Source organism: Littorina saxatilis, linkage group LG3 (assembly GCF_037325665.1).
Source record: "Littorina saxatilis isolate snail1 linkage group LG3, US_GU_Lsax_2.0, whole genome shotgun sequence".
Classification (NCBI taxonomy): domain Eukaryota; kingdom Metazoa; phylum Mollusca; class Gastropoda; order Littorinimorpha; family Littorinidae; genus Littorina; species Littorina saxatilis.
The window spans coordinates 10410682-10425518 of record NC_090247.1 but is presented as its reverse complement, the minus strand read 5'-3'; the positions used below and the strand labels follow the sequence as shown (position 1 = coordinate 10425518).

Below are 14837 nucleotides of genomic sequence, written 5' to 3'. Positions count from 1 at the left end.
GCACGTGTTAATGCTCGAAATCCGAGTCAGCTGATGACGATGCAAGACGTACCGATACAGCAACAACTTGCTGAATTTGTATACAACTGCATGATTATACGCAATAATGACATAACTACAGATACATAACAATGTTGTAATCACTGCTCCATGGACGATATTTCTTCTTGTCTTTACAAATATCCACTTCGTGTCTGATAAACCCTTTACTGTGTTTTTATGACAATTAAATGAGTTCTGAGTTCTGAGTTCTGAGTTCTAGTCGCTGTCTAATCACTTATCTGTATGTTATTGAGAAAACACACCTTTCACTGATAACGGATGTGACGGTAGGTGGATTCTGTCTGTTTGGGAAAAAATCCTGATTGCAATTATTGCGGTGATCTAGGCACTATAGTGAACACACTTTTTTTCCCCAGGTGGAAGCGATGTGTTTGAAGAAAGCGGGAACCAATCATTGCGGTGATCTATGCACTACAGTGAACAACTTTTTTTTAACGTGCATGACACAATTCCAACACTGTTTCTAACAGTGAGTTTGATCATAATAATTATTATGCATGTTAGTGGACACTCACCTTTCGCAACGGTCATGGCGGTAGGTGGGCGCTATGTGCTTGGAAAAAGCACTGAATGAGTCGAAAAACTGAGACATGAAGCCTCGCACTTGGTTCGTCCACGACGGACCAGAGAAGGAGAAGGAGTAGTTATCCATCGTGGTAAGTAACGTCTACCCCACACACTGAAAGCACAGGCAACACGCCCAGCTAAGACCTTGCTAGAGGGGCCTCGTCAGTCCTCAGGGTGATATTGAAATATATCACGTACACACACATTGCCCATCTTTCATTTTGTTGTTTACTTGGCGAGGTTCCGCTCAGAGTACCGTCCTCTTCCTACATACATTGATTCCTTGATCCAATATTGGACCTTGCGCCATATTCTTAAGCGTCTGTTGATTGTGACGTCAGTTTAGCACCCAAAGGCCCCAGTCTCAATAAAGTGGTAGACTGTTGATCAACCAGGAGAGATCTAGCAGATGGTACGGAGTGGCGGCCATGTTGGATGTGTGTGAAAGACGCGGGATCGATAACAGCAGGCAGCCAGTGGCTGGAAGTCTGCGAGACGGAGGGCTGGCGATGCCACATGGCACCAATGACGTCATATCGACCAATCCGCCTACAGCCGTCACGTGGTACTGCCTCTCGTCGCTGTGGCGACGTTGCACGCTTTTGGACACGTTTTGCAATTGTTTGTTTGCATTTTCTTTCGGTAGAATCGCAGCGTTCTTTATAGCTAGTGCAAGTTTTGTTTTGCATGAAGACAGAGAAAGATGTTCCGCATTAACAGATCTTATTTAAGACAGGAGAGCTCTGGTAGCTTTTAACTTAAGGCAAAGGTTAACTCTCTGTATTTATCCAAGTTTAAACGCCGTCATTTGAGTTCTTTAACTTAATTTGTCTTGTTGGTGCATCCGTCTAGCTACTTCAGTGTCAATGATAATGCAGGGTAGAGAGTAGCGCACACACAGCTGACTAAAAAGTCAGGAATACGTTGTGTGTGTGATTGTGTGTGTGTCCCACGGTGTGTGTGTGTGTGTGTGTCTGAGTGTGTCTGAGTGTGTGTGTGTGTGTGTGTGAATGCATGTGTGCATGTGTGCGCGCGTGCGTGCGTGCGTGCGTGCGTGTGTGTGTGTGTGTGTGTGTGCGTTTGTGTGTGTGTGTGTGTGCGTTTGTGTGTGTGGCAATGTGTGTTTGCACAGTACGCCATTGTATAACCAATAAAAAAAAATAAAAAAAAGATTAAACCAAAACAAGATAAACATACTCATTTACTGAGACACTGTATGAAAACATAATTGCAAACTGCTCTTCCCTACACAAGCAATCACTTCAATATTTTAAACAAAAACACACTAGTATTACTATGCTACATGATGCCCAGTCAATAAAATTCACCTCTGCTGAACCCGATTCTACGTAATATTTGCAAACTTCAATGACAACGAGAGACACATAACTCAATCCTTCAGATCAATTTAGAAGACATTATACCGTTTTAGAACAATGAAAAGAGATTCGTCAAATGTTAAAACATCGCACATAGTTTTTCCACCATGCTGATCTTTTACCTAATACACAATAGTTATGCACATGGAACTGCAAAAAGTGTACACCTAGTTTCATTCGTTACTCAGTAAAGTGATATAACAAAATAAGATGAATCAAGACACGGCGGAGAGAGATCAGCTGCAACACACACTCAAGTAACAAACTACAAAGTTTCAGATATGCCATGGGCATAACAAGCGAGCAGTAAAAGACTACTTTAACATACACTTATCAACATAATTTAGACTCAATGTAGACATGTCGGTGCTGAAGAATATGTGCATGAAATATTCTGCAATGACAAACGACTGCTGCTGAGAGAATTACAAAACAGAGGAAAAAAACTGTATGGATCTGAAAAACAAAGGGACGTATACAAATGTATTCGACTTAAACAAGGGTAAGTGAAAGTTATTTACGGAACCAATGTCATGGCACCTGAGAGAATAACAAGCATTGGAATAAACAAGCGAGTTTCATCATCAAAAAGTAACGCACCTCGACGATAAGCATCAGTGAAAAACAAGACAAATAAGTGAGTTATTAAAACGTAGGCTACAATCGTAGACAAGATGAGACATTCCTTACAAAGTCAAGCTAGTGGTCATTACATTGCAGTGGACGGACAAACACAGTACAATGAGACAATCAACAGAAAAAGAACTTAGCTCAGTTAGCGGAACATTTATTAGCAGACGTGTTCATCCTGAACTCAGGTCAAAATGAGTTCGGCTCATTCTATCCCTGACAGGATGCCTTGGTTTTCCTTGTCTGGCGAGGAAATCGATTTTGTTTTAACATATTTAGATCTTTTCGTAATGTGTTATGGATGTAAGCAGATTCGCGTTCGTCGATAATGATTTTTCATGGTGTTGTGTAATTTTTCAATTACAAAGGAATTGATATGTAAGACAGTTTCAAGCGAGCTATTTTTCGCGGCTGTATTTACTGTGCAAACAACTCTAAATATGGCAAAAGTGTTTGGTTTCCGCGCTTGCTGGAGCAGATTATTTTTTGACAGTGATACAACTATATATTACGGTCTCCTTCCGGCAGCAGTCCCAAAATTTCGACTTGTTTTGACCTTAGAACGATGTCTTTATCATAACTGTAAAGAACAGAACGGAGATCACTGTCGAAGTCGGCCAATCTGCAATCATTTTCGTCTCGCGAACACTGCTCGTGAACAACATATGGGAGATAACTCTGTATTCTTGTTTTGATAGATTCGCGTAGGACTTTAGCGTCCGGTCAGAGAGATAACTGGTGATAGCCGTTGAGCGATGATGATCAGAATGATACGTGTTATGTCTATCGTACAGGCCATGCAGTTTCTACATGCAATGCTATTTCTATATGACAGAACACATTCAGAACTCATACTGACAAAGTAGTGCCAGTACGGAACAGAAAAGAAAAGTCCAGAAGTTACTTGAACGATGGCAACAACAGACTTACAAAACGAGTGACACTCAAGTTCACGTTATGCTTAAGGCCTAAAAAAAATAGGTGTGGTTACGGTAACCCGACCTACCCTATTTTTAGGGGCCGACCCTATAACTTTTTTATTACATTTGTCAACAAAAAAACACAAGAAAACGAGGGCAGAAAACACAATGAAAGCGAAAGCGCCCGAGTCGCACACTTATTTCCCTGTCAAGTAGGTTTAATTTGTACACATTAGAAAAAAAAGTAAAAAAAAAATAAAAAAGTGTTTGCCTACCTTCCTACCCTATTTTTTTTGGCTATGTTACCGTAACCACACCTATTATTTTTTTTGGCCTAATGCATCCATCATGACTTCTGCCGTCATTCACACACACAGTCACGCTTTCACTGGGTCGCGCACGCGACACTTTCATAAGATCTTGGCTGAATTGTCTGTAACACCAGACGTTCTATATGGTCATTGCTGTGGTCAAACCAGTCCTGCATCTTTGGCCATCTTGTAGAAAGCGGTGCTGGGGTCTGCGAGGAGAGATGAGGGAGAGTCGCACTCCACCATTCGGCCACTGTCCAGTACCAGTATTCTGAAACACACGGTTGGCGTAGAGGTCAGTTTCAAGGCTATAATTCTTAAAGGCACAGTAAGCCTCCCGTAAACCATCACAGATACTGTCAGGCTTTTACACACAGTACAAACACCCTTCCATTTGAACGCTCATCAAACGGGAACATCCCAGGTGCCCTACGTAAAGAGCGAGCAATTTTCAAATTTTGCGTGGTTTATCTTACCCCTGAGCCATCGTGAACCCTTGTGATCCAGTGTCCCTTTTTCACAATGCAGTCGTCAGTTTGTAATTTCAATGGGGCTCGCTGTGAGCTTATCTGCAATAGCACGTTATGTACCTCTGACTTTTCACGAAACAAACGAATGTGATTCATAAGAACTCTACCGATGGCTTTTGACTGCCTATAAACCGCGGTCTGCTACGAAAATCACGACCTTGCGTGACCCTGCTTTCGGGCTTTTCAAACTTTCAAAACTTCGAATTGTACTGATCTTGTCTTGATGAAAAAAGAATTCTTTTATGATTTAAGAATGTTTGTGTAACAAGCTGAGGATTTATTATTTAGATTTTAAAAGTTAGGTCTAGCGCCAAAACGCACCACGGTCCGAATCATTCTGATTATCATCGCTCCACGGCTATCGCCAGTTGAAGGGAAGTAACTCATTTTTGACCTGAGTTCAGGATGGGTCCGATTGAGATGGAGACAATCCGAAAAATTATTTCTTTGAAAATTGCTCGCTCTTTACGTAGGGCACCTAGGATGTTCCCGTTCGGTGAGTGTTCAAATGGAAGGGTGTTTGTACTGTGTGTAAAAGCCTGACAGTATCTGTGATGGTTTACGGGAGGCTTACTGTCCGGGCGTGATTTCCGGTATCATAACAGCCGTCCAGCACCAAAACGAGGCGCCATTGTTGTAGAAGACCAAGTCCACAAAAATAAATTCTTTGAAAATTTCTCACGCTCGACAGAAAGCAGCCAGGATGTTCCCGTTCGGTGAGCGTTCAAATGGAAGTATGCTTGTACTGTATGTAGACGCTCGGGGAGCTCTGTGATGGTTTACGGGAGGCTTACTGTGCCCTTAAGGCGAGAGTGCGCAAAGCTTGTAGGCTTTATGTCCATGTGTGAAAACGTGTGATAGGCCCACATATGACACGTTACAATGTTTGTTGGGAAGGAAACAACTGCATGTAGATATGAAGCGTTAGCATTATAATTGTTTTCAATCTTGTGGAGGAACAAAGTTAAACAGCAGAGAAGATTCAGCTGCTCACCCGGAGATTCAGCGATGGCTTGACGGTGTTGATCCTGTGTTATGATAAGGATGATACCTACCTAGTACCTGTCAATGACCGTGGTATTACCGGTGATGCCTACCTGTCATGGTCCATGACCATGATAAGGGTGATGCATACCTTTAATAGTCCATAACCATGATAAGGATGATGCCTGTCCTGACTGTCATTGTCGATGACCATGATAAGGGGGATGCGTACCTGTCAAAGTCTATGACCATGATAAAGGTAAATCCCACCTCTCATAGTCCATGACCATGATACGGGTGATGCCTACATGTCATAGTGCATGGCAATAATAAGGATGGTGCCTACCTGGCATAGTCCATGATGGTGTTGATCATGTCAGCTATAATAAGGGTGATGCCTACCTGTCATAGTCCATGGCTGTGTTGATCCTGTGTGATATGATAAGGCTGATGCCTACCTGTCATAGTCCATGGCTGTGTTGATCCTGTGTGCTATGATAAGGGTGATGCCTACCGGTCATAGTCCATGACTGTGTGGATCATGTGTGCTACGATAAGGGTGATGCCTACCTGTCATAGTCCATGACGGTGTTGATCCTGTGAGCGATGGTGAGAATGGTACAGTCGTTGAAGGCCTGGCGGATGGTGGTCTGGATGAGGTCATCGGTTTCCATGTCAACGGCGGCAGTTGCCTCGTCCAGCACAAGGATCTTAGTCTTCCTCAGCAAGGCGCGGGCCAGGCACAGCAGTTGTCGCTGACCCATACTGACACACACACACAACGACACGGTCACTATGGAAGCAAGTGACTGTGGAAGCAAGTGAAACTCATGTAATGGAAATTTTATATAAATAATATATTTAATAAATGATACAAGCAGAGTACACAGAAGTAGTCTGTCTGCACTAATACCACCATCTACCCACACAAACCAAACGCACTTTTGAACCGTCGGCCATTACCATCATATCTAATAATCAAGCAGGTAATCAATCGGTTTGCTGAGACTAGTTAACCAAACACACTTCACTATTATCTGCAAGGTACATAGGTAAACACGCACATTGCAGCCACGATGAGAGAGGGATGGAGCGCGAGAGATAGAGAGCGAAAGTCAGAGAGAGAGAGAGAAAGAGAGAGAGAGAAAGAAAGAGAGAGAGAAAGAGAGAGAGAAATAGGCAGAGAGAGACAGAGACAGATAGACAGACATACACGGACAGAAGGACAGAGACAGATAGACAGACAGACAGACTTATAGGCAGATTGACAGAAACACAAAGAAAGACTGACTGACAAGCAGTACGACAGGCAGGTGGTTGGAGCTTACCTGAGATTTTCGCCGCCCTCCCCACAAACATGGTCCAGGCCATCAGGCAGGGAGCGCACATAGCTGCTCAGGTGAGCCTGCTGAAGGGCCGTCCACACCTGGTCGTCGCTGTGACCGCCTAACGGGTTCAGGTTCATGCGTATCGTCCCGTCAAATATCACTGGGTCCTGGGTCACCCACACATACATACAGTGATCACCAAAATGGTTCAGGTTCATGCACATCGTCCTGTCAAATATCACTGGGTCATAGGTCACCCACACATACATACAGTGATCACCCAAATGGTTCAGGTTCATGCACATCGTCCTGTCAAATATCACTGGGTCATAGGTCACCCACACATACATACAGTGATCACCACAATGGTCCAAGTTCATGCGTGTCGTCCCGTCAAATGTCACTGGGTTCTGCATGGGGTTTACATACATATAACATAACACATACTTCACTCATGCATGAAGTTCAAAGATATAAAGAAAATGCACGCGCTTCACTTTTCATTGGGGCCTTCATTTGTAGAGACAAACGCGTTTTTTCCCTTTGAGCTCAAACACTGAACTCTTCCTACTTGTAAGTAAGCTGTTTTTGCAATGTAAACCCAAACTCTACCTCAAAAAGCGTTGCCAACCTTTACAAAGGATTGCTCACCTGCGGCAAAATGTTGAGTTTCTGACGCAAGTCGTGCAGCCCAAGTGACGCAATATCTACGTCATCCACAGTGACGTTACCGGCAGCGGGCTCTATCAGTCTGAAGAGCGCCAACGTCATGGAGGACTTGCCGGCTCCTGTCCGCCCAACGATACCAACCTTGAGAAAAAAAACCGGAAGTGACGTGACATCCATCCAGACAACCAACTCTCGATCCATCCACCCTTCCCACCATCCACCCCCTTTCCTTTATCTGAAGTCATCATTAGACGAATTTCGAAAATAACTCTGTGTGAATGAGTGAAAACCCTTGATTTTTACTTGGACAACTATTGAAGAGCTAATCAGTAGCGAGGGGTGTGTCGCAAAGACGTGGACAGGAGCACGTGTGACTTTATTTGTCAGAGGAAAAGCAAGGGCATTCACTCTTTCACAACCCATACAAACCCGACGGAGTTATTTCCAATAATCGCCTATTGATCTGCAATTTCATCAAAACATCCCGCAAACCCCGGCCAACACTTAACCTTCATACATGGATTTAGGTAAGAATAAATGGATGTCTGTTGATGACGGTTATGGCTTGAGCGTGCTGTATATGTGAATGAGGAGTTGTATTTGTATTTAAGATGTATTTAGAAATTTAATTTCTGCGCTTGAAATCTTTTCAGAATGATGCATGTTTAAACAGAAGATAAAACGAAGACACAGAAGAGTTGTTGGTTTCATGTTGTTCACCTTCTCCCCAGGGTTGAAGTCACACGTGAGGTCACGTATAACGAGGTCAAGGCCAGGCCGGTACCGACTGCTGTAACCATGGAAACGCAAGTGTCCACGCTGCGGCCAGTCCGGCTTGGGACGTGGAATGGCTGACCACGGCGCCTGCAAGGTAAACACGAGTACCGAGTTCAAGTCGTGTTTTTTTTTTAAATGTGCATAGTTTACGCACAATTGCCTGCTGTATTCGTGTGAATTCGTATTATGTGTGTGGACGTTAGTTGATTGTTGTAAAGCTTCAAAGTCCTATGGAACTAAAGCCAATACAACCGTGAAACCTATTGACCTTCACGGGTCTGTTTGGGAAGCTTTTTTGCCTTAAAGGTCTGTTGAATTGTTGCATTGTTAACAGCGTCGTAACTGGGTTCTTCTTTACTGCTGGTCACAGAAGGGAGGAATCAGAGGTAACGAATAGAACAGCTTTAAGCTTATCCAAATGTGGTTATTTGTGTTCCATATACATCCTATTCTATACCATAGTACAGCTTTAAGCTTATCCAAATGTGGTTATTTTTGTTCCACACACATCCTATTCTATACCATAGTACAGCTTTAAGCTTATCCAAATGTGGTTATTTTTGTTCCACATACATCCTATTCTATACCATAGTACAGCTTTAAGCTTATCCAAATGTGGTTATTTTTGTTCCACATACATCCTATTCTATACCATAGTACAGCTTTAAGCTTATCCAAATGTGGTTATTTTTGTTCCACATACATCCTATTCTATACCATAGTACAGCTTTAAGCTTATCCAAATGTGGTTATTTTTGTTCCACATACATCCTATTCTAACAGACAGGTGAAACATAAGCTGTCTGGAAATCCTCCGCAAAGCAGGGTGGGGGTGAACATGACCGGGACGGGGAGCATACCTATCAGCCTGCCTTAAAGGCACAGTCAGCCTCCCGTAAACCATCACAGACACTGTCAGGCTTTTACACAGAGTACAAACACCCTTTCATTTAAACATGCACCGCTTGAGAACATCCTAGGTGTCCTCCGTAAAGAGCGATTTTCAAAGAATTTATTTGTGCGTGGTTTATCTTACCCCTGAGCCATCGTGAACCCGTGTGATCCAGTTTCCCTTTTTTCACAATTTAGTCGCCAGTTTGTGATTTTAATGCGACTCGCTGTAAGCTTATCTGCAATAGCACGTTATTGTGTACCTCTGAATCTAAACGCAACAAACGGCTGCGATTCACACGAACTAGAGCGTTGGCAGTTGACTGTTCAGAGGAACGGGCGCTTGGCACAACCGTCGTCTGCTACGAGAAAGACGGTTTGCGTGACACGTTTCCGGGCTTTTTTTTTCAAACTTTTAAAACTTCGAATTGTACTGATCTTGTCTTGATGAAAAAAGAATTCTAAGAATGTTAGTTCTAGTGCCAAAACGAGGCGCCTGATTTTCCGACCAGACGGTCCACAAAAATAAATTCTTTGAAAATTGCTCGCTCTTTACGTATAGCACCTGGGATGTTCTCAAGCGGTGAGTGTTTAAACGAAAGGGTGTTTGTACTGTGTGTAAAAGCCTGACAGTATCTGTGATGGTTTACGGGAGACTTACTGTGCCTTTAAATTATACAAGCAGGGTACACAGTAGTAGTCTGTCTGCACTAATACCACCATCTACCCACACAAACCAAAAGCACTTTTGAACCGTCGGCCATTACCATCAGATCTAACAACCAAGCAGGTAATCAACCGGTTCGCTGAGACAGTGAACCAAACACACTTCGCTATTATCTGCAAGGTACAGGTAAACACGCGCATTGCAGCCACGATGAGAGAGAGATGGAGCGCGAGAGATAGAGAGCGAGAGTAAGAGAGAGAGAGAGAGAGAGAGAGAGAGAGAGAGAGAGAGAGAGAGAGAGAGAGAGAGAGAGAGAGAGAGAGAGAGAGAAAGAGAGAGAGAGCGAGAGAGAGAGAGAGAGTTTGTTTGTTTGTTTGTTTGTTTGCTTAACGCCCTGATATGGCCCTTCGTGGTCGGCTGGGCGTTAAGCAAACAAACAAACAAACAAACAAACAAACAAACAAGAGAGAGAGAGAGAGAGAGAGAGAGAGAGAGAGAGAGAGAGAGTTTGTTTGTTTGTTTGTTTGCTTAACGCCCAGCCGACCACGAAGGGCCATATCAGGGCGGTGCTGCTTTGACATATAACGTGCGCCACACACAAGACAGAAGTCGCAGCACAGGCTTCATGTCTCACCCAGTCACATTATTCTGACACCGGACCAGCCAGTCCTAGCACTAACCCCATAATGCCAGACGCCAGGCGGAGCAGCCACTAGATTGCCAATTTTAAAGTCTTAGGTATGACCCGGTCGGGGTTCGAACCCACGACCTCCCGATCACGGGGCGGACGCCTTACCACTAGGCCACCGTGCCGGTAGCGAGGGGATGTGTCTGAAACACGCGGACACGAAAAACGTGTAGAACAAGAAGAGCAAACGCTCGATCGAGTCACTTTCGCAGTTCTGAATATTATATGAGGCATCAGATGGACAGGAAGAAATTGCTATTCACAACACAATGAGTCACGTTCACATAAAATTTGAGCCCGGTCACTTTTATAGTTTCCGAGAAAAGCCCAACGTTAAGTTGTGTGTTGCCGAACAGAAAAGGCTAGTTATCTCCCTTGTTTTTCTGATAACGTTCGTAAAAGGCTACAGATGTAAATACTTTGATGTAAAGAATAATCCTACAAAGTTTCAATCACATCCGATGAACTTTGTCAAAGATATAAAATGTCTAATTTTTCCTTTGACGCTGACCTGTGACCTTGAAAAAGGTCAAAGGTCAACGAAACCATCGTTAAAGTGTAGAGGTCATTGGAGGTCACGACTAAACAAAATATGAGCCCGATCGCTTTGATAGTTTCCGAGAAAAGTCCAACGTTAAGGTGGTGTCTACGGACGGCCGGACGGCCGGCCGGACAGACTAACACTGACCGATTACATAGAGTCACTTTTTCTCAAGTGACTCAAAAAGCAAGGATACTAAATCTTTTCAAAACCAATACAAACTCGAGAGAGATATTTCCGAACAATCATCGGCTATTTGCATGCCAACGTGTGTGCATACCTCAGACTGAATGTTGGTGTACTCGGCAATTCTCTCCAAGGACACGATGTTGGTCTCCATCTCTGTGGACATCCTCACCACCATGTTCATCTTGCCCGTCACCTGCAAGCCGGTCAGTAAATTGTGGGTGTCCGGCATTTCATGCAGGTGTACGATCAGCACTGTTGTACATGCTCACAATGGTGTAAACAGGGATGGCCAAATCGTCCGCCCGGTCGCCGGGGGCAAGTAAAAATCCGCCGGGCTAGTAGAAACCCGGCCCGGCTGGCCAATAAAAATTCTGGTCAAATGCGACACATTTGGTTGTACTTTAAAGTTTTAAAGCCATATAAACACTGCCAATCACCCGGGCCAGCGAAATTTCTACCGGGCTAGTGACTTTCTTGAAGTTACTCGCCCGGCTGGCGAGTTAAAATGTAGAAATTTGGCCATCCCTTTTCTTCTTTATTTGGTGTTTAACGTCGTTTTCAACCACGAAGGGTTATATCGCGACGGGGAAAGGGGGGAGATGGGATAGAGCCACTTGTCAATTGTTTCTTGTTCACAAAAGCACTAATCAAAAATTTGCTCCAGGGGCTTGCAACATAGTACAATATATTACCTCACTGGGAGAATGCAAGTTTCCAGTACAAAGGACTTAACATTTCTTACATACTGCTTGACTAAAATCTGTACAAACATTGACTATATTCTATACACTTAACAATTGCAATAGATCACTGAAAATTGTAAACATCCAGGGTTTTTAATAGGGGCCAAAAAAGGGCCAGCCTGCTGGTGCCAACAGCTACCACTGACTGACCCTTCCCTGTGGGAGTGGAATGTCTGGCAGCAGGGGGTATGAGGTAGCGGCTGGCCAGCAGCTAAAGGGGAGGATTTTGCCTGTGCTGCACAGCAGTGAAGGGTAAAAGAAGAAACAGAATCCGTTAGTCGCCTCTTACGACATGCTGGGGAGCATCGGGTAAATTCTTCCCCCTAACCCGTGGGGGGTGGCCATCCCTATGAGAACAGAACGAAAGTTCAGAGCTCAAAAGTAGGCCATGAGTCGCTGAGGTTACTATATATTCACTGCATACCCGCGCATTGTTGAAGAAAACAGTGTTGATATACTTATGTACATTTGAAGGAAAAAAACCACCCACAAAAAACACTGTCGGCAAAAATGACACTGAGGGTGGTCGTTTCTTTCTTCTCAAAAGACGTAGTTGTAGTAGTAGAGGAAGTAGTAGTAGTAGTAGTAGTAGTAGCAGTAGTAACAGTAGTAGTAGTAGTAGTAGTAGTAGTAGTAGCAGTAGTAACAGTAGTAGTAGTAGTAGTAGTAGCAGTAGTAACAGTAGTAGTAGTAGTAGTAGTAGTAGTGATAATCATGTCTCACTTCTAGTGCATACGACAGGGACAGTCCCACAATGCCCGCGGAGAGGGTGTCACGGGACCCCACGGTAAAGAGGCCGGCAGCCAGAATCAGAATGGAGCCGATGAAATCCAGACGTACTCCCAGCCATCTGAAACAACAAACACGAACAATCCTCTTCATTTTCTATCACGTGAATGGCTCTTCCTATTTTAGGCATGAAAAATCTCTCCACATGTGTGTTCATTTATCACCTGTTCATTTCACCGGTTTTCTCTATAGGAAACCTATTTGCAGCATTAGCGTTGGATGTACAGGTAATAAAGCAAGGCGTCCATCCAAAAAAAAGATAGGGTCGGTAGGTTGGCTTTTAAAAAAATATATATTTTTAAAATTTAGTCGATTTCAAAGGTGGTTTCTTCCCTTAGTCTCGGTATGGTTCGCAAAATGTGCCAACATTTGTGGTATTTTTTTGTGGTATTTTAGAAATGAAAAAAAAGTTTTAGGGTCGGCGGGAAAAAATAGGGTCGGTCGGGTTACCCAAAACCAACACATATTTTTGTTTGGCCTAAATGAAGTGTGTCTCACCTGGCAGCAGCATTTGCGTTGTAGGAACAGGTGAACAGGGCGTCAACCCTGTGCTGTGACTGCTGGATGAAGCGTTGCTGCGCGCCGTACGCCCTGATGACGGTGGCGCCTGTCAGCGACTCCCCGAAGTGGCTGTAGATGGGAGATCGCTTCTTGGACTGCAGGCGGCGGATCTGACACGACGTGCCCACGTAGAACCGCTGCACCAGATTAATCATGGTCAATGTCAGGCACAGTACTACCCGTCATTTTTGTCTGAATTTGTTTTCTCATTTTCATTACTTTATTGTCCAATTGCTGGGAAATTCGGGTCCCTTCTTCCCAGTGGAAAGCTAGTCACGCTACCAAGTGTGCGCGTGTTTAGGTGTAATCAGCCACCTGCACTTACGGTAGAATGACCGAGGTCTTTTACGTGCCACAGTGGTGACACGGGGTTGGAACATTGGTACCGTCTCTGAGTCTGCACATAAAGTTGACCCGTGTCCATCCCCCCGGCCCGGATTCGAACCCGTGACTTGCGGATCACAAGTCCAGTACCCGTACTCTACCAATTGAGCTACCGATTCGGGTCACCACTTCAGATCTTTGGGATAAGAACATCCACCCACTTGGACACCTACAAAAATCGACAGCTTGCATGCTTTCTGTTTAGAGTAATATTTTTTTTTAATTAATTAATTTCATTGATGCTCTAGTGTTCATTAAGAAATCAATTGACACAAACAACCCCAGGCTTAAATAGACAGCACGAAGGCAGTAGATTCTCGGTATGTGTCCAAAGTGGAGGGTTTGTCTCATTCCATGTAATAGCCCGGTCAAATGCAAGATGGGGAGCCGAATCGTTTACACGGAAAGGACTTCGCCTTGAGTGAGGGGTTGTGGCCTCGAAAAGGCACTGTTGACAATCCCCCACACCCCCCCCCCCCCCCCTCATCCGAGAGAGATTGGACGATGAAAAAAAGACGATCAGAAGACGTTGCTTCAATGTCCTTAACTGATGTGTTGACAAAACAAGGTGGTTTGATAATCAAGCCACACAACCAGTGGAAAAGTTACCTGAAAAATCAGTACTCTGTGTTTATATCACGTTAGGTTTCAACCGGTGAGGGCTTTTAATAAACCGTCAAGAAAACGCATGCACGCACGTACACACACACACACACACATACACACACACACACAACACACACACACTGCACCGATTATATCTGTTTATCTGTTAAAAAGAGTGTGTGCGTGTCTCTGTGATTTGAGGAATGAATGAAAAGAAGGGGAGTGTGGGTCTTTTTCTTGCCTTTCTAATTATTTCACATTCATAGAACTGAATGTCTATCAACTGTGTAGCCTGTTCATTAACTCTTTCACCATTATCTAAAGCCAGTGAGGTGTGCTCTCACCATGACGAAGAAGTAGACCAGAAAGGCCGGAGCGAAGACGGCCAGGAAGATGGGTGTAGTGTAACTGATGGCTATCACTGTGCTCAGTACTTGTTCCACATTGTCCACCCTACAAATATAACATGGCAAGATGAGCGTCACATTGCGCAACTGAAATTAAACATGGCAAATCTCACGTTGCCCCCCCTCCCCAGCCCCCAATACCCCCACCCCACTCCCTCCTGACAAAAAGCATGGCAAGATCAGCGTCACATTGTGCACCTGGGATTAAGCATG

At 44.1% G+C, this 14837-nt stretch overlaps 1 protein-coding gene across 1 annotated transcript in view; it reads right to left on the bottom strand.

Moving 5' to 3' along the window:
- Window positions 1-1818: 1818 nt before the first annotated feature.
- Window positions 1819-14837, bottom strand: part of LOC138960825 (multidrug resistance-associated protein 1-like) — a 28955-nt gene continuing 15936 nt past the window's right edge. Inside the window, exons 15-23 of the mRNA XM_070332470.1 lie at window positions 14562-14670; window positions 13165-13364; window positions 12601-12727; window positions 11226-11327; window positions 8102-8245; window positions 7364-7522; window positions 6713-6879; window positions 5955-6149; window positions 1819-4141 (exon numbers count right to left, since the gene is read on the bottom strand). Of these exons, the coding sequence (XP_070188571.1) occupies window positions 4030-4141; window positions 5955-6149; window positions 6713-6879; window positions 7364-7522; window positions 8102-8245; window positions 11226-11327; window positions 12601-12727; window positions 13165-13364; window positions 14562-14670 (1315 nt within the window). The 3' untranslated portion in view covers window positions 1819-4029. The remainder of the gene's footprint in view (window positions 4142-5954; window positions 6150-6712; window positions 6880-7363; window positions 7523-8101; window positions 8246-11225; window positions 11328-12600; window positions 12728-13164; window positions 13365-14561; window positions 14671-14837) is intronic.